General features: G+C 38.8%; 3 protein-coding genes and 1 long non-coding RNA gene across 5 annotated transcripts in view; 2 read left to right on the top strand and 2 right to left on the bottom strand.

Moving 5' to 3' along the window:
- MPZL3 (myelin protein zero like 3) overlaps positions 1–13,840 on the bottom strand; it is a 24,557-nt gene extending 10,717 nt beyond the window's left edge. Inside the window, exons 1-2 of the mRNA XM_019716277.3 lie at positions 10,966–13,840; positions 1,366–1,532 (exon numbers count right to left, since the gene is read on the bottom strand). Of these exons, the coding sequence (XP_019571836.2) occupies positions 1,366–1,532; positions 10,966–11,038 (240 nt within the window). The 5' untranslated portion in view covers positions 11,039–13,840. The remainder of the gene's footprint in view (positions 1–1,365; positions 1,533–10,965) is intronic.
- On the top strand, positions 10,957–20,343 carry LOC109437210 (uncharacterized). Its single transcript, XR_002136211.3, has 3 exons — positions 10,957–11,095; positions 17,178–17,238; positions 20,207–20,343. It is a non-coding gene; the product is annotated as an uncharacterized LOC109437210 (long non-coding RNA).
- Positions 13,988–25,437, bottom strand: MPZL2 (myelin protein zero like 2). 2 transcript variants are annotated; one of them, XM_019716279.2, is made up of 6 exons: positions 25,304–25,437; positions 24,143–24,309; positions 23,645–23,855; positions 19,020–19,167; positions 16,454–16,529; positions 13,988–14,452 (listed from the first exon to the last, which is right to left on the bottom strand). In XM_019716279.2, the coding sequence occupies exons 1-5, from the start codon at positions 25,359–25,361 to the stop codon at positions 16,466–16,468; spliced, it is 648 nt and encodes a 215-aa protein (XP_019571838.1). In that variant the 5' UTR covers positions 25,362–25,437; the 3' UTR covers positions 13,988–14,452; positions 16,454–16,465. The 2 variants fall into 2 exon arrangements, with proteins under 2 accessions (XP_019571838.1, XP_088647560.1); XM_088791434.1 differs by lacking the exon at positions 13,988–14,452 and having other exon boundaries at positions 16,138–16,529.
- Positions 25,416–25,555, top strand: part of CD3E (CD3 epsilon subunit of T-cell receptor complex) — a 67,202-nt gene continuing 67,062 nt past the window's right edge. The window contains exon 1 of the mRNA XM_019716281.3: positions 25,416–25,555. The gene's annotated coding sequence lies outside the window, so the exon portion shown is untranslated.

The raw sequence follows: 25,555 nt of genomic DNA, 5'->3' as shown, positions 1-25,555 counted from the left end.
AAGAATGCCTACCACTGATTATTAGCATCAACATAAAAGGGTTTGAAATTCCTTATTGACAAAACAAGACCTGCTGTGTATCTTCAAGATTAATCCAACCTCTACTTCCAAGTTAAATTACTGATACTCAAATCCTTCCTAACTGATTAGTCTGGCAGAACCCTGACCATGTAATTGCAACATCATGTTGTGATTTTAAAGGCCCACTAATGCCAACTTGGATTAGCCAAATTTCTGACCAGCCTCACAGAGAAGAGCACTGCACGAGAACTACTTGCAGTTTGCATTTAAGGTTTCTGATGCAAGAAAATCCCCATTGCTTGCCCTGTCCTACTTTTGGCCAAGGAGGCAGAGCCAAGTAAGGCCAGCCATAGTTTCCAACCACTCAAAATAAAGTGAACTATTTTAAGTCTAAAGAAAAAAGGACCACAAATACAGCCTTGCCACCTTCACTGGAGCTACCTACCTAGCTCCAAACTACGTGGCATTCAATAATGGCTCCTAAAACAAAATTCAAAGCTATACATTAAAATCAAAGCGAAAGTTTTTGCAATGAAGGAAACAGGAAAAACAAATTAAGGATATTTTCAAAAGTATAATCTTACATACAGCTATGATGTTTACATTCTTGACAACATCTATCCTCAGCTAAGGATACTTCTGGAAGTATAGAAATTTTTTTGTTTGTTTTTATAGCACTGCAATCTTCAATTAAACATCCACAATGGGATTTGAACCATAAATATGTTTTATATGTGTGACTAAGGTATATCGCTTCTAGTATTGAAAGACCATCTGTCATTAACAGCGTTTGCCATCAACATAAGGCGCCACCATTTCCTTCAAAGGGAGCTATATAAATCAATGCAGATGTTTACACACGGGGAGAAGATGCCAAGATAAATGTACAGAGTATAGATAGACAAGCAGATACACACACTGAGACAACATCATAGGACAAGAAACGATCAGCTTTAAGAGAAAGAATGTCTATGACCTATAGAATTTTTCTGTACAGTCCTGAAGGTACCATTTTTTTAGTACATGGAAAATGAAAATGAAGCTATGAAGCCATGCAAAAAGAAACAACAAAGGGGAAACAAAATTAAACCACATTTCCTCTGAGTTTCTCACATTTTTTTCCCTATAAGCTTATTTGCAAAACTCTTAACATAGAAGAATAAAAAGCCCTACATGACCAAATGAATGCCATGTGGGGTAGAAGCTCATCTCCCATTAAAATAGAAGTTCATCTTCTATTCTTAGATGAGAAGGACTAAAAGAGACGGGGACTTGGAAAGAGAGGATTCCAGAGCTGTTGACCACAGATGACTCAAAGAAAATTTTTTAAAGGTATATACTTACTGATTCTGTGCGACTGCTGCTGGGTGGTCGATATGTCCAGTCTATGGTGAGTTTGTCAGTGACAGATGAAGTCGACTTGAAAATGCATTTCAACTTGACCTTTTCTCCAACATAACCCCTAACATGGGCATCCACTTTTATCTCCAAGGAAAGGACAATGTGAACACCTAATCAAAGCAAGCCCAAAGACTTAAAATGTTTTCATGTGATGAGTGAACAATTAGAGATGCTATTTATCCTTTTTTAGGGCTCTCATGAAAAAACTATAGCAATAGGGCGGCCGGATGGCTCAGTCGGTTAGGGCGTGAACTCTGAACAACAGGGTTGCCGGTTCGATTCCCATATGGGCCAGTGAGCTGCGCCCTCCACAACTAGATTGAAGACAACAAGCTGCCACTGAGCTTCTCGAGGGGCAGCCGGATGGCTCAGTTGGTTAGAGTGCGAGCTCTCAACAACAAGGTTGCTGGTTCAATTCCCACATTGGATGGTGGGCTGCGCCCCCTGCAACTAAAGATTGAAAACGTTGACTGGACTTGGAGCTGAGCAGCGCCCTCCATAACTAGATTGAAAGACAACGACTTGGAGCTGATGGGCCCTGGAGAAACACACTGTCCCCCAATATTCCCCAATAAAATTTATATTAAAAAAACACAAAAGAAAACCATAGCAATAAATATCTTCTCATGCAAGCCCAAAAGGACAAGGAGCAGATCTCTGCATCACTCAAGGGTAGTATTTTTGTCATTTTACAATATTAAATCATAGAATGAATGCTTGGATAGAAATTTAAAAACTGGTCACACCAGCATTTTTCCAAATACAGACTAGTGGTTAAGTACAAACAAGTGGGTCAGCCCACAGCAAGCTAAAAAACACCACCACCCATTCACCCGACACGCACACACTCCAGGAATATGTCAGCTGTTGTGGTCTAAGGAACCTACTCCACGTGCTATATGATTGTAACCTGAAGCTACCACTGCCTTAACCACCAGCAAAATGAGAATAAGAAAAGACAATAGGACATTTTTTTCCCCAAAAAAATTTTATAAAACTGCCCCCAAGGTTCTATATAGTTTTGTTTTGTTTTTTCCTTTCTTGAAGCTGGTTAATGGATCACACATCCGTTTACATTTTAGAATGCATTAAGTTGAGAAAAACAGAACAACTCAATGCATTCTAAAATGTAAAAATAAGATACCACGTTTAAATTCTCTAGAAACTTACTCTTTCCAAAACCACTTCATATATTCAAATTTGACAGTCCCCCTACCCCCAAAGAGTTGGCACTTTCTTCTGACCAATCTTCTCTGCTTTCAGAGAACAGTGGATAGAATAATTTACCTTCTACCAGGGAGCCATCTTTTAAATGTAAGCCACTAGGACTTTATTTTTCCTGCTTCTTTCTCTACCACAATAAGCCATGATTCTTCTGAAAGGCCAAAGGCAAACAGAGCAGCAAGGTTTCAAAAGACGGCAAACCCACACATTATCCTGAAAACCAGCTGTTCCTCTGGTAGAGGCAGGATACACATCCCAGCCCTACCACTTGCTAGCTCTGTGGTCTTAGCAAGTCACTTTACTTCTTCAGTTTCTCACCCTGGCTGGAATGATGATAATCGTGCTTATCTTAGAAGCTTGCTGTGAGGAATAAATGAGTTAAAACACGTACAACATTGAGACACCCACCTAACCCAAAGTGCTCAATGCATGAGACAACTTCAGCCTCATGACTGCCACCTCTTCAGTTCTGCCTACACTCTCGCAACCTTTCCTATCACAGACACAGTTGAGTCATCCATTCCACTGCCTTTACCTCTGATACTTTGAATCATTTTTCTTCCTCTTCTCTAGACAATCTAGTCTGTTCACATTCCTCTTAAAGGAGGAGACCAAGTCTAAGCTTACAACTCTAATAACAATCCGACCCATCCCAAAAATGAGAATTACTTCTGGTTCACACATAGCATCCTCTCTCACTTTGCCAGGCTAAACTTGTCATTCCTTTGATGTCTTTATGAATGCTTTTCCTCTGCCTGGGAAGCCTTCATCCCTCAGCCCCTACTGTCTCCTGAGCCCTCACTCCTGACCCACCTTACTTATCATCCAAGATCCAGTTTTAAAAACTGGAAGATGGAAATGAATGGATAAACTACACTCTTCCCATACCCTATTCCTTTATTCTAAAACATAAGTATAGTAGAGAGATTTTAAAGTATGGATTTAGAATTAGACAGACCTGGACTTGCTTTCTAGCCCAGCTACTTTCTAGCTGAGACCTTGATCACAGTTACCTAATTTTTCAACCTTCAGTTTCCTTACTTGGTAAATGGAAATAATAACAATGGGAATAATTACTGTGAGGATCTAATAAGATTAAATAAGATAACCACAAAATGCTTAGCATAACACCTGAAATTGAAACTTTCAATAAATGTTAGCTGTTATCATTAAAATAAACGCCACAAGCATTCAAAACCCTTCAACAATTCTGTATTGGGCTATAAAATAAAATCCAAATAGTGACAATCTGGCTCCAAATTTCTGCTGCTTTACCCACCTACCCACCCCATTCTGTTCACCATGCCCAGCATGTCCTGCCATTTCCTAAATTTACTATGTCCTTTCACACCACTGTGCCTTTCTTTGAATATGTCTCTGTCGGGAAGGATCTCCCTATCCCTACCAATCCTGGCTGGGTTGTTCGCCCACACTACATCCCCCAAGGCTCACACACTTTCAAATCCCAGTTCAAACATCAGCTCCCTTATGATGCCTTCCCAAATTCCCTGATGCAGTTCGCTGCTCTTTCTTCAATGTTGTCTTTATATTTAGTACATAATGCTATTCAAATACATATACCATTGATTGTACTCAGTTTGGAAAGACTATTTCCTCCATTAAATGCAACCACCTTGAGGGCAAAATTCAGAGGAAGGGGAGCAGGCAGAGAAAGACTGAGAGAAAGAAGTGGACAGGTCACCAAAAATTCTAGTATAGGAAAAAGTGTGTTCGTTAGTCACCACTCTCTTCCTACCCTGCCCCCTTACGGTATTTTCAAAATTCTTACATCCCCTACACTCCTACCTTTCCATTGCACCCACTTAGGAAAAGCTCAGCCCTAAATGACCACTCCTAGACTGTGACTGGTATGCACTGAAGGAGAAAAATCACAAAACAGCACAGATAGTCACCATAAGAAAGTCATGAATTCTACCCACAGCTGAGCCCTTTATGAGCACTTATGGCCCTTTAACCAGCTTTGGTCAGCTCCTCTTTCTGATTCCTCAGACTTTGCCATTCTCTTTCATCCTCTGTATACCTCCAAATCCCTCATTCTCAGAAGAAAATGTCTCCTCTTACTTTTTCAAGAAACTTAAGGCCACACAAACTGCCCAGCCACACATCTTCCTGCATCTGCACCCATCCTTACTTCCAATCTCAAAGGGTCTGGCGTCCCTTTTCCTATGCAAGCTCAACTCCTCTGCTCGGATCATTCCCCTCCAAGCCCTGCTCCAGCAGAAAAACCCTCCCTACTAACTTCAATCTTTGCCTTTCAAGAGGGGCTCGCTCTACCCTCAGCCTCTGAATACACAAAAGTCTCTCCCGTTCTTAAACACAAATAAATAATAAAACAAAACAATCTTTCCTTAATCCAGTAATACTATGTGTTACCAACTAACTACTGCCCTTTCTTTCCTTTCTAAGCCAAGTTCTACACCTAATATCTCCATTTCCTCCCATCCCATCCACTTCTGGACCTCTATAGCACAAGCTAGACCCCACTATCACTTCTGGTAAAGGGCATCATGGCTTAAAACTACAGAATACGGGGGATTCAAAACTTCAATAGCTATTTTTCTGTCCTTATTTTACTGGATCTCTCTGTAGCAGTGACTACTTGCTCCTTGACCTTCTCCATCCCAAGGCTTCCATGACAAATACTCATTCACTCACTCATCTTCCAACACATATTTATTGAGCATCTGTTTTGTACCACCCTCTCAGTATAGAATAATACTGAGCAAAATAAATTAAATGGGAGCAAAATAAATACACTGTCTGTTTTGAAGCTTAAAATATAGAAATTCGATACATTCATCAAATCATAAAGACAAATGTATAATGACAAACTCTAATTATTATGAAGGAAAGACAGAGTGACTATAAAAACTGTGTTTGTTATGGTGGGGGAGCAGGGAATGGTTAATGAAAGTGTCCCTGAAGAAATGACTTTTGATTTATGAAGTAAGGGTAATAAAGGTGAGGAGAGAGAGAATATTCCAGGCAGAGACACAACATATGCAAAGGTCCTGTGCCAGGAAGGAGTACAGTCAGTCAAGGAACTGAAATGAAGGCAGTATGGCTGCAACACAAAGAGCATGAGAGAGAAGAATGAGGTGTCACTAGGAGGTAAGCTGGAACCTGATCATGCAGGACCTTAGAGATTTGGGCCCTTATTCTTAGAGTAATAGGAAGCCATGGAAATGTGAGACTGAGTGATAACAGACATGATAAAGTTTGCATTTTTTAAAGATTACTTTAGGGAAGACAATGAGGAGGACCTAAGAGTAAACATAAGCAGATTACTTAGGAGGCCACACAACAGTGAAGTGAGAAATACGCAAAGCCTGAACTAAGTTGGTGGCAGTGCACAGGGAAAGAACTAGGAAGACAACACTTATAAAGTAAAATCAGCAAGAACTGGTGGTAGACCAGATGTAGAATGTTAGGTAAAGAAAGGTACCAAGGATGACTCTCAGATTTCTCCTTGGTCATACCATTCACTGACACAGGGAAGACTAGACAAGTACCAGGCTTGGTAGGAAAGACTATGAGTTTGATTTTGGATAAGTTTAAGGTGCCTTTGATATAAGCAAGAGACAATGTCAAGAAGGCAGTTGGTTTAGGACAAAGTCAGCAAACTCTGGCTCATAGGCCAAATCTAGCCAACAATAGCTACAAAAAGTTTTATTAGAACATAACCATGCTGACTTACTTATGTATTGTCTAGAGATTCTTTTGTGCTTCTCCAGCAAGAGGCCATGTGGCCCACAAAACCTAATATATTTTATTTCTGGTCCTTTACAAAAGTTTGCCAACATTGGTTTAAAATAAAGAAAAAATGTGGGTTAGAGTTATGAATCAGAATCTCATTAGTCTCCCTCTCTACACTACACACACACACACACACACACACACACACACACACACAAATTCCACATTTCTGATGGTTCCTATCAAATCTCTTTCTAAGGCTCCTCCTTTCCTACCCATCTCTTAAACACTGGTGTTCCTTAGAATTCCACCCTGAGCCCATGGTCCTTCATTCAACACATTCTCCTTGGACAACCCCATCCACTTTTATAGATTTAACAGCTGCTTGTAGGCTAATGATTCCCCAATCTATATTGCTAGCCATGACCTGCCTCTGAGTGGCCAAATATTACTGGATATACCCCCTTGAATTTCACCACCACAGGATCTCAAATTGAATGTAGTGAACTTTTGTTTGTTGTCAGCTCTATCCATTCTCCTCATCTCCTTTCCTAACAATACACAGATTTTCTTTGGATATCCATCCTTTCCAACATAGCCCAAAAGCTTGGGGGACGATCCCTCTATGAGAAGGGCCCAGGCAGGAAACAGAAGGCACATCATCTGAGATTTTGAAAAGTGTATGGGCCACTTCTCAAAGGGACTTTTCTTAGGATCAAGGAAGCCAACAAAGGCACAAGGCCTTACCACCACCACCACCACCACCAAGCCTGAAGTAACAAAGGGAGGAAATGGTGTTGCCAGAGCTCAGTAAGAAATGGAGCTGTGGGCGACCTGACAGAAGCTGTAGCCATAGTGGGACACAGCCACTATAGACCATGGCTCTGACACAAGGAGGGAGCAGGGAAGAAATACCACCTTTGATTTGAACCTAATCAAAGTCTTTCACCTCCTGCCCTCCAATCTCCTGCCAGTGCCTCCCATTGACCTAAGTGGAAAGACAGAGGAAAGGAGCCTGGATGATGCAGGCTAGAGGGTCAGCTTTCCAGGAGATAGAGAAGAACAGAGGAGGGAAGTGAATGGCTCTCATAAGAGAGGTGAAAACTAAGAAGAACTAGCAACTAACCTTCCTCCCATCCCTGGGGGATGACTCAGATGGGTCTAAACCAATCATTACATCCAGAGGTGTGCTGATAAACAGCTAAAAATATATATATTCAAATATGCAGGGTTTGACCATTTCTGTGGTAAAATACTCACACCATGGCTAACATCAAGCTGCAAAAGTAAAGTCTCTGAATGCTGAGTTAGGAAGAGATGTGCAGAATCGGCTCTTGAGAGCTAGTAGGAGCTGACTCCTGCACACCATCCTCCTGACCACAGAGAAATGTTGAGAGTCACCATATGTGCTAACCTAATCAAAGTAAGTTTCATAAAATGTTCTTGGAAAGTTATTTGATGCCTCAATGCGTTATTTATGTTACTCTCTCTGTCTGGAATTTTCCTCACTTCTTATCTCTCAGTAACTCTAACTCCTTTAACATTTAATTGTGATGACACCTTCAGGAAGTCTTCCTTGTATTGTCATGGCAGATTAAGGGCACCTTTTCTGAGCTCCTATGGTTTCTAGTGCATTCCCCTCTTAGCACCAAATTCTAAAATTATCTCTTGACTTGTTTGTCTTTTGCAATAGAGCCTAAGCTCATCAAAACCTAACACAGTGTGGATGCTCAGTAATATTTATTCAACTGAACCAAACCAACAGTTTCTTTTTTATAAAGCAAAAATTGTTACAAAGTAAGCATAAAATTATAAATTCTGAGCAAATTTTGTGACTGGATTATAGTAACTACACCATTAATAAAGTTACCTACCTATCAACTTATTTATTCCTTGTTGATATGTTTGAACTCCATATTCATGAACATGAAAGTTAGCAATATGTAAAGTCACTTCACTGAAATCTAAATACTAGTTAATCAGGTCTTAAATGTACAGTTACAGGAAAGTAAGATCCATGAATGAAATAAACTAGTGTACATTACTAATCTATAATCAGGATATTGCTTTCCCTTGGGGGAGAAGGGGTAATGACTGGAAGAAAGCACAAGGAAGGCTTCTGGAGTGTCGGTAACGTTCTATATCCTGATTTGGGTACTGGTTACCCAGGTGTGTTCAGTTTCTGACAATTCATTGAGCTGTATGCTCACAATATGTGCACTTTTCTCTCTCTCTCTCTCTCTCTCTCTCTCTCTCTCTCTATATATATATATATATATATATATATATATATATTATACTGAAATTAAAAGTGTTTCAAAATCAATGGATGTAAAATAACTTGTCTCCTTCACTCAAAAATAAAATAAGAAAAAAATACCAATCCAATGTTACATTCATTCAGAAATTTTTATCCTAGGCCTGATGTGCTTATGAATATTTATCTTCTCACCTGAGTAAAAAAGCATTCCTACCAGGTAAAAACAGCTAAGTATAGAAATACTCATGATAATTAACAAAATTTTTAATCTGGAAGACAAGGAAATCATATTTAAACATAAGTAATTTTATATATGAAAGAAATGACAAAACTCCCAATTTTGTACACTCCGTTTTCCAAACTATAAATCTGTCAACCTGATTCATAAAATTGTATATTTAAATGAAAAAGAGAAAAGTGTAAGAACCCTAGGTGCCCAATCTATTGTTTCTATGTACTTAGACAACTGATATAGCAGGCCATATTTATAACTTAGGGAGACATTCAAACAAGCTAATAATTTAATGGGTCCTAGCTCTGAAAAAGAAAGGCAAACACTGGTATGAAACCAAAGTATTACCTAACAGATTCAAAAGTAAGATTTAAAAAAAAAAAAAGGATGACCCTTGAAAGCATGCTAAGTGGAAAAAAAAAAGGCTAGTCACAAAAAAACACATAGGACTTTATTTATATGAAATATCTAGAATAGGCAAATCCATAGCAAGAGAAAGTAGATTGGTGCATGCCAGAAGATGGGGGAAGGGAGGAATGGGGAGTAACTGTTAATGGGTATGGAGTTTCTCTCTGCGATGATGAAAATGATCCCAAATTGACTATGGTAATGACTGAACAACTCTGTGAATATACTAAAAACCACTGAATTGCACACTTTTTTTTTCCTCGAGTTTATTTATTTGTTTTTTAATTAGTTTCAGGTGCACAAGACAAAGCAAAACTTAGACGTTTATCATTTATATCCCTCACACTGTGAATTGCACACTTTAAATGGGCAAATTGTATATAGCATGTGAATTATACCTCAATAAAATTATTATTTTTAAAAAGATAAAAGATAAATCAATTCAATAAGTACATACAGATCATAAAACCAACTTTTAATGTTTGAATTATTTGGTCTGCTAATTTGATGCATACTAGATGTGAAATTACATCAAGTTTAAGGAACCGCCCATTTCTACTTTTTGTTTTCCTTCAGTAGGACAATATATGAACATTGTCATGGTGGCGGGGGGAGACTGGGATTATCTGGAGCAACAGTAGGTCAACCTAAATATTATATTGCAAGATAATTTAGCTGAAAAACTGGACACTTGTAATGACAGGCAGCTGGGAGGGATCAAGGAGTGTGCTGGAAACATGAATATTACTCATCAAATAAATGAAACCTTCAGCCTTAACTGCTGAGATTTAGAACACTTGAAGTTTTTATGTTAAAGGTCCTCTTCAGAAATTCTCATTACCCACAGGGAAACTTGATGAAGTTAACAATTCATTCCAATGCTAGCTCTACTAACATATGATTTCACAGAAACACACACACATACAATCCAGCAAATAACTGCACCCTAAAATGAATGTAATTAGGCTGGATTGAAATTTATGCAATTTGAAATCTGCACTAAAGCAAAATGTATCTAAATTTTAAGAATGTCATAGTGTGAATAGTGTACTTCTGATTAGTTAATACTATAGATTTAAAATTTTAACAGCATTGATGTGCCCTTTCTTGTATTTTTTAAAAACGCGTTATTAAAATGCTAAAGCAGTTGCTTTTTCCTCAACAAAATGTGCCTCTACTATAACAAAATCACAGTAACTAATAACTTCCTGTAACTAATAAACGTTTTACTTCAAAGGTCCTGATAATCACATGGAAAAAATAAAATTAACAACAGTCATGTTTTTCTTTCTCAAAATTACTGGGACAAACTACTGAACACTAGAATTGCCCTTTCCTAAACATGAGATACAGCCCACAAAACCACAGCGGAGTCAACCACTGATTAACTCATCATAAAACAACGCCGATGCACCCAAAACCAGAGCCCTTCTATCACGTCGTGCCATCACCAGAATACATGCAGTCACGCAAGGTGGTCGACCTCCCAGGGTCTCAGGAAAGCAGTGACAAGCTACCAACTCCACTGAGTGGGCGGTGATTACATGAGAACATCCTCCCCCTCCCCCCTCCCGCTTCCTTCCTTCCCAGAAAGTTTGTGGGGGCTTTTCTGAGACCCCCCCCATCACCCGGAACCGGAAAAGCGACCATCTCCCCTCACCCCCCCAGACGGAAGTGGGACAGAGCCAGCCGGCGCACTCACCCTGGAAGAACAGGATGCCCAGCAGTGGAAACAGAGCGTAGCCACAGCCTCCAGCCGCTCCGCTCTGCTGCATCCCGACAGCTCTCCAGATGCTTGCACACCTTGTTTACCGCTCCCGGTAACAACGCAGGTAACACCGGAAGTGACGTAGGGCGGTAGGCAGAGGAAACACTATTCAAAGTTGCCATGGAAACGTGGCTTCTTTCCAGAGCCACACCTGGGCTTGTTCACTAACCAGGGATTCTTTAATTCAAGTAGGGGTTGTTTATTCGCGTTTGCTTGAAAACGAGAGAGGCTACAGACTGGAAAATTTACTATTTATTTTTATGGAATCCTGAAGAACAAAATCTTGATTCTCTGACTCGACTTCAGAAGGTGGTTGTTTTTTTACTCCCTACAAATTATTTTATTTGAACCCTCTCAGAATAGATTTCTATAAATTTAGAGTTCGGAAGGACCTAGGAGATCATACAGGATCAGTCAATAGATAGATATAGTGTATTAGGCTTTCATGGCGAATTTGTGCCGTAAGTGCCTTTGGTTCGTGTTCTTTTTTTGTATAGCTCTTATATAATCCAGCTCAGCACCTACCTGAATTGGATGTTTATTAAATTGCTGTAACAGTAGCAATTATGAAATGATTACAGCATAAAACGGGGAAAGGAACTGATATTTGTATATCTTTTGCTTGGAAAAGTGAGAAATAAATGTTTTCATAGTGCTTGAAATGAAATGAAGAGATGGTGTCACATAATTCTGAAGAAGAAATGGGATGGTACCCTGCTTTAATCATAAATCAACCTGTTCTCCTGGAATCTTCATATATTTAATAAAAGCAAGAGCGGAACAACATTCTGCTTCAGTTTTGGGGAAAGTTTAATAACTTTAAATTTTTCAACTCCTGTTCCTTTACTAGACTTGAAAGCTGGTAGTTTTCGCTATTAAGGTAATGTAAGAGTACCAAATGGAATAGATGATACTGTTCCTTTTGAAAGAATCCCCAGTTATCCAAAGCAATGTGAAAATTATGTGAAACTCCATATAGGTTCATTTATCCAGTAGAAAGTAATTCTATCCATTATTGACTTCCAGACTGCCTCTAAGAAAATTTTTCAGTGAAAATATACTCATCTGTTTTCTATTACCTGCTTTGTAAAACTTTTAGGTTTGTATATAAGTAAATTATATAACTGATCATTTTTATTACTAAAGGTTATTTACATAAATGTTTAAGGCACAATAAAAAAATAAATTACAATACAAAAGTTCTCTTTAGGAAGAAAACACTGAACCACAGGGCCATGTTAACCCTTGAGTATTTAGCCAAGACACAGCTACAAGTTTTGCTGGAAAGACTTTCCATGAGTTTTTAACTACTTCTTCATTACACTTATGGAACATTGTCCCAGCTATCTGTTTGAAGAAACATCAAGTTTTATATTTTGAAAGGGTAAATTAAGGGGGAAAAAAAAGAAAATGTGAATTAAAAGTAATATAGACTTTAAGTCTAATTTTTAGTTTCAAAACTAGGTATTGAAATGTTACTGTGGGGGCAGAGCCCCAGAAAGTAGTTTACAGGCTCTCGGCCTCACGTGGAGGGGTGCTGGCTCCGGTAGTAGATGGCCATCAGCTGTGGCTGATTGGCCGTCAGCTGTAACCAGTGAGCCATTGGCCACTAATATAACTGCTGTGGCTGTGCTAGAAAAGAGAGAGAGGAAAAAGAATGGGGGCCTAGCAAGAAGATGGCAGCTGGGCTGGCAAGCGTGGATGGCGGTTTGCGGACAGTGTGGATCCAGCCTCCAGTGAGAGTATAGTGCCGCCAGAGAGAATATAGTGATATGACTCCCCTACCTATGGCTCCGTGGGTGTTCCTTTTTGGCCTCACTATATCCTGCGTTATGTGGGGAGCGGGAGCAGAGACCCTGCCGGACGCCCCGCATGACAGTTACTGTTTTAGGCAGTATAATAGGCAAAATGAGACAGAATCAATGCATTTCAGAATCAAGGTTCATATGTAAATTATGCCTTTTTTTTTTTAACTATTGGAAAAAAATATCAAAGTTCAGCATCTTTAAATACAGGTAACCTATTTGAAAACTCCAGTTTGTTAAAAGAAGTAACATTTTTAACCCAGTCAGTGAAAACTGAAAATATCATGCTGTAAAGATTTCTGAGAGGCCTAAAGTTTTAAATGTTTTCTATCTTTTGAGTAAATGCTATTTTAGCTTAAGTTTGGAAAGACACCGGGAACACTTTTTAAAAAGTTCTTTTCTTTTCATAGTCCACTTATAAAGTTTGCTTTATCTACTAGTGTAAGAGAAAAATGAGTACCAAATGGAATAGATGATACTGTTCCCTTTGAAAGAATCCCCAGTTATCTGGGAAAGTTGGTTTCATTCTGTTAATTTTGATATTTCTTTGCCCCATATCAAATTCTCCCTCCCCCAAAACAAGCAAATGAATTAAAAAAAATTTTTTTTTTAATAATCTCTTCCAGTTCTCAGAGCTTTGTATAATACTGTACAAAATTATCATCATTTAGGGTTGATATTTTTTCACCAGCCCTAAATTTTTAAAGTCATAATATACTACTTCAGAATCCTATTTAACTGCTTAATGATTCCAGTGTACAAATGAATGAGCTTAGACTTTGCCCTGTTTTTATAGATAATTGAATTGGGGAGAAAAACAGTAAGCTAAGCAGTCAGTCATTCACTGCTCAGAAAGACCTGCACTGTTGATTATTTTTCACAAGACAGAAAAAAGGTGGCAAGCAGTTCATCCAGAGGTGGCATTTGTCAATCTATTACCAGTTATGTAAACTTTTCTAGTTACTCTGTGATTTAAACTTGTACTATGGTAAACCTTGAATCAATTGACAAAAAAGGAAAAAACTGTCATCTAGGATATCGAAAGAAATTCAATAAAACAAAATGTGTCCCATACTTAAAGAGTGCTATAAAAATCAAACTGTTCTGTAACAGTTTAAATTTAAGATTTTCTGTTAATCAAAAACAGCTGGGAGAATTAGCTCACCTTTAATTGAGAGTGTGAGAAGGAAAAAGTAAACACATTAACTTTAGTATTGAGAATACTGCTCTAGAGAAACTAATATGTTAAAGGAAATGTCATAATAGACAACTTGGCTTTTATCCGATATGCTACCAATATATGTGTGTACAAGTCATAATCCATAAGGAGTATTTAAGGGCAAAAATGCAGCTTCATAGTATACAAAACCTAATGAGCATTTGAAAAATTTTGAATTCTAAAATTAAATAAAACCTTAATAATTGGGGCTGTGTCTGAGTCTGGTGGTATCTGCTCAAGAAGGGCCCTATGCTGGCTCCAGAGGGATGTTGCTTGTCTAGCTGGTTATGTACTGCAGAGCAGGTTGGAAGGCAGGTCACAACTGAAAACTCCAAGGAAAAGCTTCCATTAACTTCAATTTATCCTAGGGTTCTTGTTTTTGGAAATCTTCAGCTTCCTGCAATACAAAAGTTTAAATGGATAATGCATTTGGGAAGAGTGCAACAGGAGTACCTGGCATTATGAATTACGTACATATTGTTCTCATTATGAAGGAAACTATTCTTAAATGTAGTTGTTCTCCCCCTAATTTAACTTTTAAAAGAAGTTTCTTCATCCTTATATAGTAGTTCTCAGAGTCAAATGTCCTTAATTCATAGCCTCTGCTTTGTGTGGACACTGGATGATCCACAGCTTACTCACACATACATTCCTTCTCTCCCTCTTCTTCCTTCCCGCTTCCCTTTTATTATAAACAAAATCAAACATACAGAAAGTAGAGAAGACAGGAATTCACCCATCACCTAATTTTAAAGCATTTTGCCTTATTTGATATATCTATATTTTTTGGCTAACGTTTTTAAAACAAATTACTGACATTTTACCCCTAAATACTCCAATATGCATTTTTAAAATAGGAACATTTTCCTGTATAACCACAATACTCTTATTATACCTAATAAAAATTAACAATAATTCCTTAATGTTATCCATATTCAAACTTTTCATATTCAAGACTTTCCTAATTATCCCCTGAAATCTTTTTTACAACCAATTTGTTGAAATTAGTATCCATCCAGTCAGGGATCACACATTGCACTTGATTGTGTTAGTTCATTAAATTTCTTTGAATGTAAAAGAGTCCCCATCTTTATTTTCCATGACCCACATGTTGGAGAATATGCTTGATTTTTATAAAGAAATAACCCTTGGTAAAATCTCTCTGATACCAAGTTTATTTTTCTGGGTTTACAATAGAACCATTTCTCTCCATATTTTATAAATCCCTGAGGTTTTTCACTGGAGCTTCAGGCTATAAAAATGTGATTATTTTTGCAAATAATAATAGTGGACCTACTTCAGAGATTAGAAGAAATTTTGATCATATAAGAAAAATAAATCGTGCTACCTTTTAAGCCTAATGTACTGCAGGGACTCAGCTCCCGCTCCCCGCACAGGAACGCAGGATGTGGTGAGGCCAAAAAGGAACACCCACGGAGCCATAGATAGGGACGTCATACCACTATATTTTCGATGGTGGCTGGTAGATACATAAAAGCAAACATCCACCAGTACCCCAACGAGGGGTCTTCCTGCACCCCCATCTCGCTGGGGCTGGGCGAGGCACAGGGAGTAGGATCAACACGATCTGTAATCCGCCGTCCGTGCTTGCTAACCCCAGTTGCTAGCCGCAATCCACCTGCTAACCGCACTTGCTAGCCATAATCCGCAGTCCGCTTCTCTGCCAACCAACCCACCAACCCCCTAGCATAGCCACAGCAGTTATATTAGTGGCTACTGGCTAACCGGTAACAACTGATGGCCACCCAGCCACAGCGGATGGCCATCTGATTACAGCTGATGGCCATCTTCTACCCAAGCCAGCACCTTTCCACGTGAAACCGAGAGCCTGGAAACTGCTCTCTGGGACTTTGTCCCCACACCTAATAAACCTGAAAACTGGAAAAACAAAACTACACACTACTGAAATTGGATTCATGGTCCCAAGAACTAAATGAAAGGAGCTGAAATCAATTCCAAATAGTATAATAGTTCTTCTATCAAAATGTCAGACATATGTATTGAGTCACTCTTTTAATGCCATGATTGATTTACAATAAAACAAAACAAAACAAGCAGATATTAAATCATTTAAAAATATTTATTTACATGTTGAAAGTTAATATATTATTATGGATGAGAAATATAACCCAAAAGCCTCAAATAATCTTAGAATTCTCTCAGCTTTAATGGTAGTAAGGTCTAGTTTCCTAGTACTTTGCACAAAGCACACTCAAAGGGGAAGCCCTAACACTAATAGAAGACGTTTATCTCCCTGACCGTGATCCTCTAGTTTCATATAGGAAACACCTAACAATCATATACCTTGGAGGTCCACATTACAGATGAGCCAGACAAGAAAGCAAAGGAAAAAAATTAATCCATTTATGAACCTCACCATCTAAGAATGTTAGTCAGTATTGTCTAAATAAACAGCAACCTTTTTTTCTTGGTTGAGCCTTTCCTCTTCTTTTCTGTAACAAAGAAGCAGAAACCAATGTCAGGTGAACAAGACAAGAAGCAAGGGAGGCAAATCTTTTACAAAGCTTCAAGTGAAGTATTTTTTCTCCCCATATTTTGGGAAGAATTACATGTACCTGGGAGTAGATACAAGCTTACAAAGAGCTATGTCACTAGTGCCATCTGACTAATAATTCTCATGCCTTCACATGACCCTGAGTACCTGAACTTACACACTTTTAAGAATATTTTTAGAAGGGGGTAGTATAATTTGGGAACTCCAGGGGTTTAAAGTAGACACCTTAGTTTACCATTAGTGTCTTACCTCTAATTCTACTCCTTATTCAAAAAAGAAAAGGTTTTGTGTTGGCCTAGAAGTCATCTTTGTTGATTATATTCTATTTAAACCAGAACCTCAGAGTGGGTTCATTAAGCTCCTTAAAATCAATTCTATTTACTGCAGTAAATATTTCTTGAGGAAAAGAAACAAATGGTGCTGCAAACATCAAAAACTGCAACTTGTGCACAAGAATGAATTTGGACTCCTACTTCATACCATATACAAACATTTACTCAAAGTGAATCAAAGATCTAAATGTAAGAACTAAAACTATAAAAGTCTTAGAAGAAAACAGGCATAAATCTTCATGACCTTATTTCAGGCAATGGTATCGTCGATATATCTGACACCAATAGCACAAGCAACAACAGCAACAAAAATAGGTAAGTTGGGCTTTATAAAAAAAAAAAAAAAATTTTTAATTTAAAACTTTTGTGCTTCAGAGGACACTATCAAGGAAGTGAAAAGACAACCCACAGAATGGGAGAAAATAATTGCAAATCATATATCTAATAAGGCACTTTCAGATACTCCAAAATATATAGGAACTCTTCTTACAACTCAACAATAACAAAAAACCCAATTTTGAATAGGCAAAACATTTGAATCTATATATCCAAATAAAATATACAAATGACTGATAAACACATGGAAAGATATTCAACATCATTAGTCATTAGGAAAATACAAATCAAAACCACAGTGAGAAGCCACTTCACACCCACTATAACTATAATCGAAAGGACAGACAATAACAAGTGTTATCAATGATGTGGACAGATTGGAACCTCATATATTGCTGGTGGGGATGTAACATGGTGCAGCTATTTTGAAAATTTCTCTAAAGGTAAACACAGATTTACCATATATTCCAGCAATTTCAATCCTAGATATGTACCAAGAATTGAAATCATATGTCTACACAAAAACTTGTATATGAATGTTCATAGCAGCATTAGTCATAAAAGCCAAAAAATGGGGAAAACCTAAGTGTCCATCAATTTAATGGATAAACAATATATATTATATAAACAATATATATATTATATAAATGTGTATATTATATATAAACAATATGTAGTATTATATATTATATTACAATATAATATATTGTAATATATTATATTACATATAGTATATATATTGTTTATCCATGTGTATATACACATATACACCGGGGGTGCCAAAATGTGTACAAGTGGACACTTTGGTCAACGTTGCTCAAGCAGTAGTTTGCCATAATCAGAAGTGTCTGGATGCTGATGGTAACCACTTTGAGCACCTCTCGTAATTGCAGAAGTCAAGCGTGACTTGTATTCATCTTTTGTTATTGGTATATGCTGAGTATTACAATTTTAATAGTTTTCCTTTCTTAAAATGTGTATACGTTTTTTGGCATACTCTGAACACACACACACACACACACACACACACACACACACACACACGACTATTATGCAGCCATAAAAAAGAATGAGGTACTACTACATGATGCAACATGGATGAACTTTTAAAACATTATATAAAGTCAAAGAAGCCAGACAAAAAGGCCACATATTGTATGATTTCATTCATATGTAATGTCCAAAATAGGCAAATCTGTAGAGACAGAAAGCAGATTAATAGTTGTGAGGGGCAGGTAGGAGGGGAAAATAGGGAGTGATAGCTAAAGGGTATGGAGTTTCTTTGGGGGGGTGATGAAAATGTTCTGGAATTAGTGGTGAATATTAAATATTAAAAGGATGAATTTTATAGTATATAAATTTTATCCCAATAAAAAATATTTATTAAGCACCTTATGTCAGCACAGCTGACTTTCCTAGGTGCTGATTCATAGTGCCCCTGCTGACCCAGTGGTTTTAGAAATGTATGTTTTACATTAAAGTAAGGACTATCCTAAAAAAGTTATACATAGCAGATTTAATAATATCAAATCCTCCATGATAAAGAAGCCTATAATGGAATCTGCAAAATTGAAAAACCTTTTGTAAAATTACTAGTTCACACCATAATTTATCCATTTTGTGAATTTGAATTCTTCTACATAAGAATTTATTCAAAGGGAAGACTATCTGTTCAATTGTTATTTAGCCTCGTTGAAAAAAATACCAAGCATCACAACAAAGGAGTATTAGAAGATTTTCCCAGAACTGCCCAGCCTTACGATTTTATCTCCACCACTTTATGAGCTCTTTCAGCCCATCGCTTTTTCCGGAAGTGCTGAAAGAGGACCACAGCAATTACTATTATGACCATCAGTGCACAGGCAGAGCCAATGGCCAGGGCCAGGAAGTAGATCTCAGAGAAGCGTACTATAAGGAGAAAAAAAGATCAAGTTAGGATTCTATAAAAGAGGAAGACTATGATGAAATCTACAGATATAATAGAGATGTATTTTCATCATTAAATGGAATCTTCCTTTTTCCTACCATATTACTTTGTAAACTACTAGCAGTAGGAAAGCCATACAGACTACTTTAGTGGTTGAGACTATGGTCCTAGGAGTAGCAGCAGCAACAGTATTACCTGAGAACTTTGAAATGCAAATTATCAGGCCCCACCCAAGACCTACTGAATTACAGGTGGGGCCTGGCAATGTTTTAACAGGTCCTCCAGGTGATTCTCATGCTAAAATTGTGAGAACCACTTGGGCCTGTGGAGTAAGGTTATAGCTGACGTAATCAAATCCAGGGCCCAAATTATTTCTCCCTAATTCCCTTTCACCTTTGCCATTCAGTCAGTCATTTATTCAAGTTTATTAAGGACCTACCATGTTCCAGGCACTGATGGAAATAAAAAGCCAAAAACAAGACATTACCTTTGAGGAACACATGCCCACTGGGAAGATGGGCAAGTAAATGGGTAACCACAGCCATGTATTAACAATGGGAGTACATTCTGGGAAATGCATTGTTAGGTGATTTGGTCATTATGCAAACATTATAGAGTGCGCTCACACAAACCTAGATGGTATAGCCATCACACACCTAGGCTTATTGGCACTGCTTGTTACTCTACTGAATAGTGTAGGCAATTGTAACACATGGTGAGTATTTGTGTATTTAAACATATCTAAACATAGAAAAGGTACAGTAAAAATATGGTATAAAAGATTTAAAATGGTAGACCTGTATAGGGCACGTACCAAGAATGGAGCTTATAGGACAGGAGGTTGCTCTGGGTGAGTCAGTGAGTGAGTGGTGAGTGAATGTGAAGACCTAGGACATTACTGCGCACTGCTGTAAACTTTATATAGGCACTGTACACTTAGGCTACACTAAATTTATTTTTTTTATTTACTTATTTTTTATGTAAGTTCTTTTTAAAAAAAATTTTTTTTTGGGGGGACAGTTTGTTGTTTCCAGGACCCATCAGCTCCAAGTCAAGTCGTTTTTTTTACAATCTAGTCTTGGAGGACGCAGCTCACTGGCCCATATGGGAATCGAACTGGTGACCTTGGTGTTGTGAGTACTGCACTCTAACCAACTGAGCCAACCGGCCACCCTACACTAAATTTATTTTAAAGTATTTTTCTTCAGTAATAAATTAACCTTAGCTTACTGTAACTTTTTAGCTTTATAAACTTTTTAATTTTTTGAACTTTTCAAGTCTTTTGTAATAACACTTAGCTTAAAACACAAACACATTGTACAGCTGCACAAAAATATTTTCTTTATACCCTTATTCTGTATGCTTTTTTAACTTAATTTTTTTTAAAACTGTTTTGTTAAAAACTAAGATACAAACACACAGGGTCAGGTTCATCAGTGTCACTGTCCTCCACCTCCACATCTTGTCCCACCGGAAGGTCTTCAGGGAGAATGACGGGCATGGAGCTGTCATCTGTAACAATGCCTTCTTCTGGAATACCTCCTAAAGGACCGGCATGAAGGACCTGCATGAGACTCTTCTTTTTCTTTTTTTATTGGGGAATATTGGGGAATGGTGCGCCTCTCCAGGGCCCATCAGCTCCAAGTTGCCGTTCCCCAATCTAGCTGTGGAGGGTGCAGCTCAGCTCCAAGTCCAGTTGCCATTTTTCAATCTTTAATTGCAGGGGCGCAGCCTACCGTCCCATGTGGGCATTGAACCGGCAACCTTGTTGAGAGCTCGCACTCTAACCAACTGAGCCATCTGGCTGCCCCTCCGGAGGCTCAGCAGCAGCTCATTGTCTTCAATCGAGTTGTGCAGGGCGCAGCTCACTGGCCCGTGTGGGAATTGAACAGCAACCTTGTTGTTCAGAGCTCGCGCTCTAACCGACTGAGCCATTTGGCTGCCCCTGACGCTCTTCTTGAGGAGATGTCACTCTTTTCAGAAATATGTCTGTGTGGTTTGCTTGGTTTGTTTGGTTGTTTTTTGTTCTCCTCATCATAGATTTGTTTGTAAGCAGATAATGCACCATGAACATTCCTCTCTACCGTGTTTCCCCGAAAATCAGACCTAGCTGGACCATCAACTCAAATGCGTCTTTGGGAGCAAAAATTAATATAAGACTTGGTCTTATACAATATAAAATAAAACCAGGTCTTACACAATATAAGACTGGGTATAATTATAATATAATATAATATAATATAATATAATATAATATAATATAATTAATATAATTAATATAATATAATATAATATAATATAATATAATATAATATAATATAATATAATATAATATAATATAATAATACCGGGTCTTATATAATATAAGACCACATCTTATATTAATTTTTGCTCCAAAAGATGCATTAGAGCTGATGGTCCCGCTAGGTCTTATTTTTAGGGAAACACGGTGTTAGTGAAAACCTTTCAGTGTTGGGGTCCATGTTTTCAAACTTTTTAAGGAGATTATTCTGGTCCGCAAAAGCTTCTGCCAGACCCTTCACAGTAAATTTTCTTGGGGGTTCTTATTCTTCTCCTGCAGTTTCCTTTATTCTTGCCTCTTCTTCAGCTATGCGTTCCTGTTCCATTTCTAACAACGCATCAGTCAAATCCTCAGGAACCACATCCAAGAACTCCTCAATGTCACCCTCACCCATACCCAGGTTAAAGTTTGCCACTTCACCCACAGCCTTGTTTTTTTACAGCCTTTCCGTTATGACGTGATGATGGCTATGACGTCAGTAGGCGACAGGAATTTTTCAGTTCCATTATGATACTTACGAGGCCAGCATTGCATATGTGGTCCATCATTAACTGAAACATCGCTATGTGGCACAAGACCATGTAGTCTGACGGGTAAAAGATACAAGAGGGAACCCAGAAAAAAGTGTTCATAAACCAGGCTAGTCTGTGAAGCCTAGGTCTCCTGTCTTTTAGCTTGATTTCTGGTTTAAACATCAACAAACCGTCAGAACCAGAAAAGACATTAGAGAATGTCTAGCTTAGGAGCTCCCATGAAGGAAGATGGGAGGAGAGAAGGCCACAAGCCCATAAAATCCATGTCATATTGTGTGTGTGTACATTTTTTGTGGGAAGCAGGGCCATGTCTTTCACTAGATTCTCAAAGAGCAGAAACCCCAGTATGTTTAAGAACCATGTGTTCTTATCTAATCTGCTCATTTTGCAGATAAAGAAATTGAGGTCCAAAGACATTACATTATTTCTTTCAATATTCAGATTACTTCTGCAAGGTCACACAGCTCTCTATTGATAGGGCCTTGAAGGCCGGTAATAAAAATGAAAGGAGGAAACCATGCCACTTTACAGACTTACCCATTTTGGGTAGTAATATTGTGTATTGGTTAAGAGCACACACCAGAGAAAGCTTGGTTAAAATACCAGCTCCACCATTTACTAGCTGTGTGATTTGGGGTAATTCTTTTAGCATCAGTTTCCTCAATGTATAAAATAGAGAACAATATCTATTTCTTGAGCTCCTATAAAAAATAAAATTATTCATGTAAGTTGTTCCATGCTGTGCCTGCACAAAATGAACACTCAATATATGGTAGCTATTATAATTTTTAGTGCAATTCAGTATTTGGGGAATTTTTACATTTATTATCTCATTTTATCCTCACCATAATCCTTGTTATATTATTCTCACTTTACTGGAGAGGAAAAAAAGGATTTATTTACCCAAATTTACAACTCTGAAGTTTTATGGTCTTTGCTTTCTGTTATCTGGCACAGTTTTCCGGATTGTCCTTTATAGGACTGCAGGCAATATAATACACTAGTTTGGAGCACAATTCTGGAGCCAAAGATGCTTGGGTTTGCGTTCTAAATGACTCCATTTATCAGCTACATGACTTTGGACAAGTGACTTAACCTCTATGAGCCTCAGTTTCCTCATTTGTAAAATGGGAGAGGCACTAAGAGCACAAAAAACTGTTGCAATGTTCAAAGATTTGCAAAGTCCCTAACAATAAACGATAGCTACCATTTTGGTATCTGCCTCCTAAGGTGGTCGTGAGGGTTAAATAAGACAGTAGTAATGTCAAGCACTTTGGACAGTACATGACACACAGAGTAGGTACTTAATAAGTATCGTAAATAAATGAGTGAATGAACAGACCTATTGTTAGCCTTTTATCAGAGAGTTGCTTCCTCTCTCTTTCACAATCTCAATGCCATTTTTGTAACAGATTCCCTGGGTCCCCTAGCTTTACTTTGTTTCTTTCCACAGCCAAACAAAGCCTTTCTCTTATTACCCCAGGACTCGTCACTCTCTTTCTGTTGTTTCCATATCCAAGGGGTTAGTCCTCCTCTCTACTCTTTCAGCCATCACAAAAGATTGCCGCTCTCTTTTCTACAAGCTCTCATGCTTCCCCAAACCATTTTCCCGGCATAACCTACCAGTCTGCACAACACTGAGCCGGATCTCCCCTATCAGTCCGTCAACATCAGGTGGGTTCTTCACCTGGCAGGTATATGTCCCATTGTCATCAAACTGCAGCTTCCAGAGGATGATGGAGACGTCATACCGCTCAGGGTTCCCGTCCCAGACCACCCGGTCCTTGAAACGCCCACTCATGGGTTTGAAGGGATCCACGTGGTAGTAGAATACCTAGAGAGGAGAAATGGCAAAAGATCTTATACAATGCCTGGGCAAGGTGGCTGAGATGGTGGGAGCAGAAGAGAAGCACTAGAAAGCGTCACTGCTCCATCTGCAGCCCTTGTAAGAACCTCTTGCTTCCTTTTTACCCACCTCTCAGTTCTGTCAGTCTCTGTCACAAGAATTGTTTCCCAGCTTTACCCTGTGCTTGTTGTTAAGAAAAACACAGGGAGGGCAAGGAGAAATAGACCTTATTTTCCTAACCAAAGTCCCCCAGAAAATGAAAATAATCTACTTACAAACTGCTCATGCCCCCCATCTCGGGGACGGAAATTCCAGGTCACTGTTAGAGCATCACCCACAGGGGCAAAGCTGGAGAAAGTGCATTTTAACCGAACATCTGTCCCGTTGACAGCCTCCAGCACTCGGGCGGTGTAAATTTCCACAGCTGCTATAGGCCAAAGAGCTACAACAAAGAAAAGGAAAAAGAAGGGTTAACAGGGTATGTGTAATGAGAACTCCTGCTGACACTACCAAAATAAACGTCTGAGTAGGACATAAAACAGAGCTGAAAGGCCCCAGCTCTCAAACTCACTTCACCCAGAGTCTGCATACACCTGCCTATATGCAACCTTGACCCTCCCACCACGTAACAAGTACAAATCTCACACAGCGAGCCTTCCCAGTCTCTCACTGTCTCCACAGCATGATACCCTCGCCTCATGGTACCCACTTCAAAACTGGTCTAAGAAAATACAAACATCAGCAAATGAAATGGAGAGCAGAAACAAAAAAATCAAAACTAATCATAACACGAATTAGACATGTATTCAAATTAAGCATTATGTATTGTAGGTATAGTGGTCCCCTAGCAGGTAAGTTTTCCAGAAAGGGTCCTTGTTATGTGGATTTTATACTATTCCTGGTCTGCAGAAATTGAATTAATCAACCCCAAACAGCTTATGCTGTCCTGCACCCCTGAAACCTTATACCACGTGGCATTTTTTTCCCCCGTGATATTTACATTTAGAATGCTCATGTTGGGGCAGTTTCAAAACGATGGTATGTCTCTACCCTTAACAATCTTGGTTTTCCCAGTGCTGCCAAGAGTCCCAGACAAGACCCACACACAGAAATCCAAGTGCCAAGTCCTGCCTGCCCTGGGAGATTGAGAGTAGCCACACACAAAAATGGTTTGTAACCTGAGATTTGAAAGCCCTTTCTGTGCCCAAATCACTGGCAGCCAAAACACACCTAAACCTGTTTGTCCAAAAGCGGTTCCCCAAAACAACCCATCAACTTTGGTTTCAGTAAAGTCAAAACTATAGTGAACTGCAACGGCAGCTCAGGCTCAAAAACAAACGAGAGAAAAAAACTCTTGCAACTTCCTAGGCAGTTAGCTAACTTTATAGGGCAGGCAGTGAGAGAGGAAATGCTGAGTGAAGCCCACCAGCTCTTACCTGTGAGCTGTATGCCAAGGAGAAGAAGCACAGCACGCGTAGAGCTCTTGCCATACATGAGGGAAACCCAGCCCTGGCCCCAGAGACCAGCCCGGGCAGACTGAGGGCTCCAACACCCTGCCAAGGCCACTCCTGAGGAGCAGGCACCCGCGTTTTACCAGAGAGAGGAGTCAGCGCCTCACCTGTGGGACTCTGAGCGCCACAGCCTGTGAGTCATCTCTGCTCCGCGGGTGCACTTGGCTGGAATGAAAG

Source organism: Rhinolophus sinicus, chromosome 14 (assembly GCF_057876585.1).
Source record: "Rhinolophus sinicus isolate RSI-liver-muscle chromosome 14, RSI-T2T, whole genome shotgun sequence".
Classification (NCBI taxonomy): domain Eukaryota; kingdom Metazoa; phylum Chordata; class Mammalia; order Chiroptera; family Rhinolophidae; genus Rhinolophus; species Rhinolophus sinicus.
The sequence above is the reverse complement of the archived record's forward strand: the minus strand, read 5'-3'. Positions and strand labels throughout refer to the sequence as shown.

Coding starts and splice junctions, on each gene's coding strand:
- MPZL2 (XM_019716279.2), bottom strand. CDS start 25,361: ATGTATGGCAAGAGCTCTACGCGTGCTGTGCTTCTTCTCCTTGGCATA. Junction 19,168..23,644: donor GCTCAGTGTTGTGCAGACTG/GTAGGTTATGCC, acceptor TTCTCCTTATAG/TACGCTTCTCTGAGATCTAC. Junction 16,530..19,019: donor AAAGTGGTGGAGATAAAATC/GTAAGGCTGGGC, acceptor TCTTTGTTACAG/AAAAGAAGAGGAAAGGCTCA.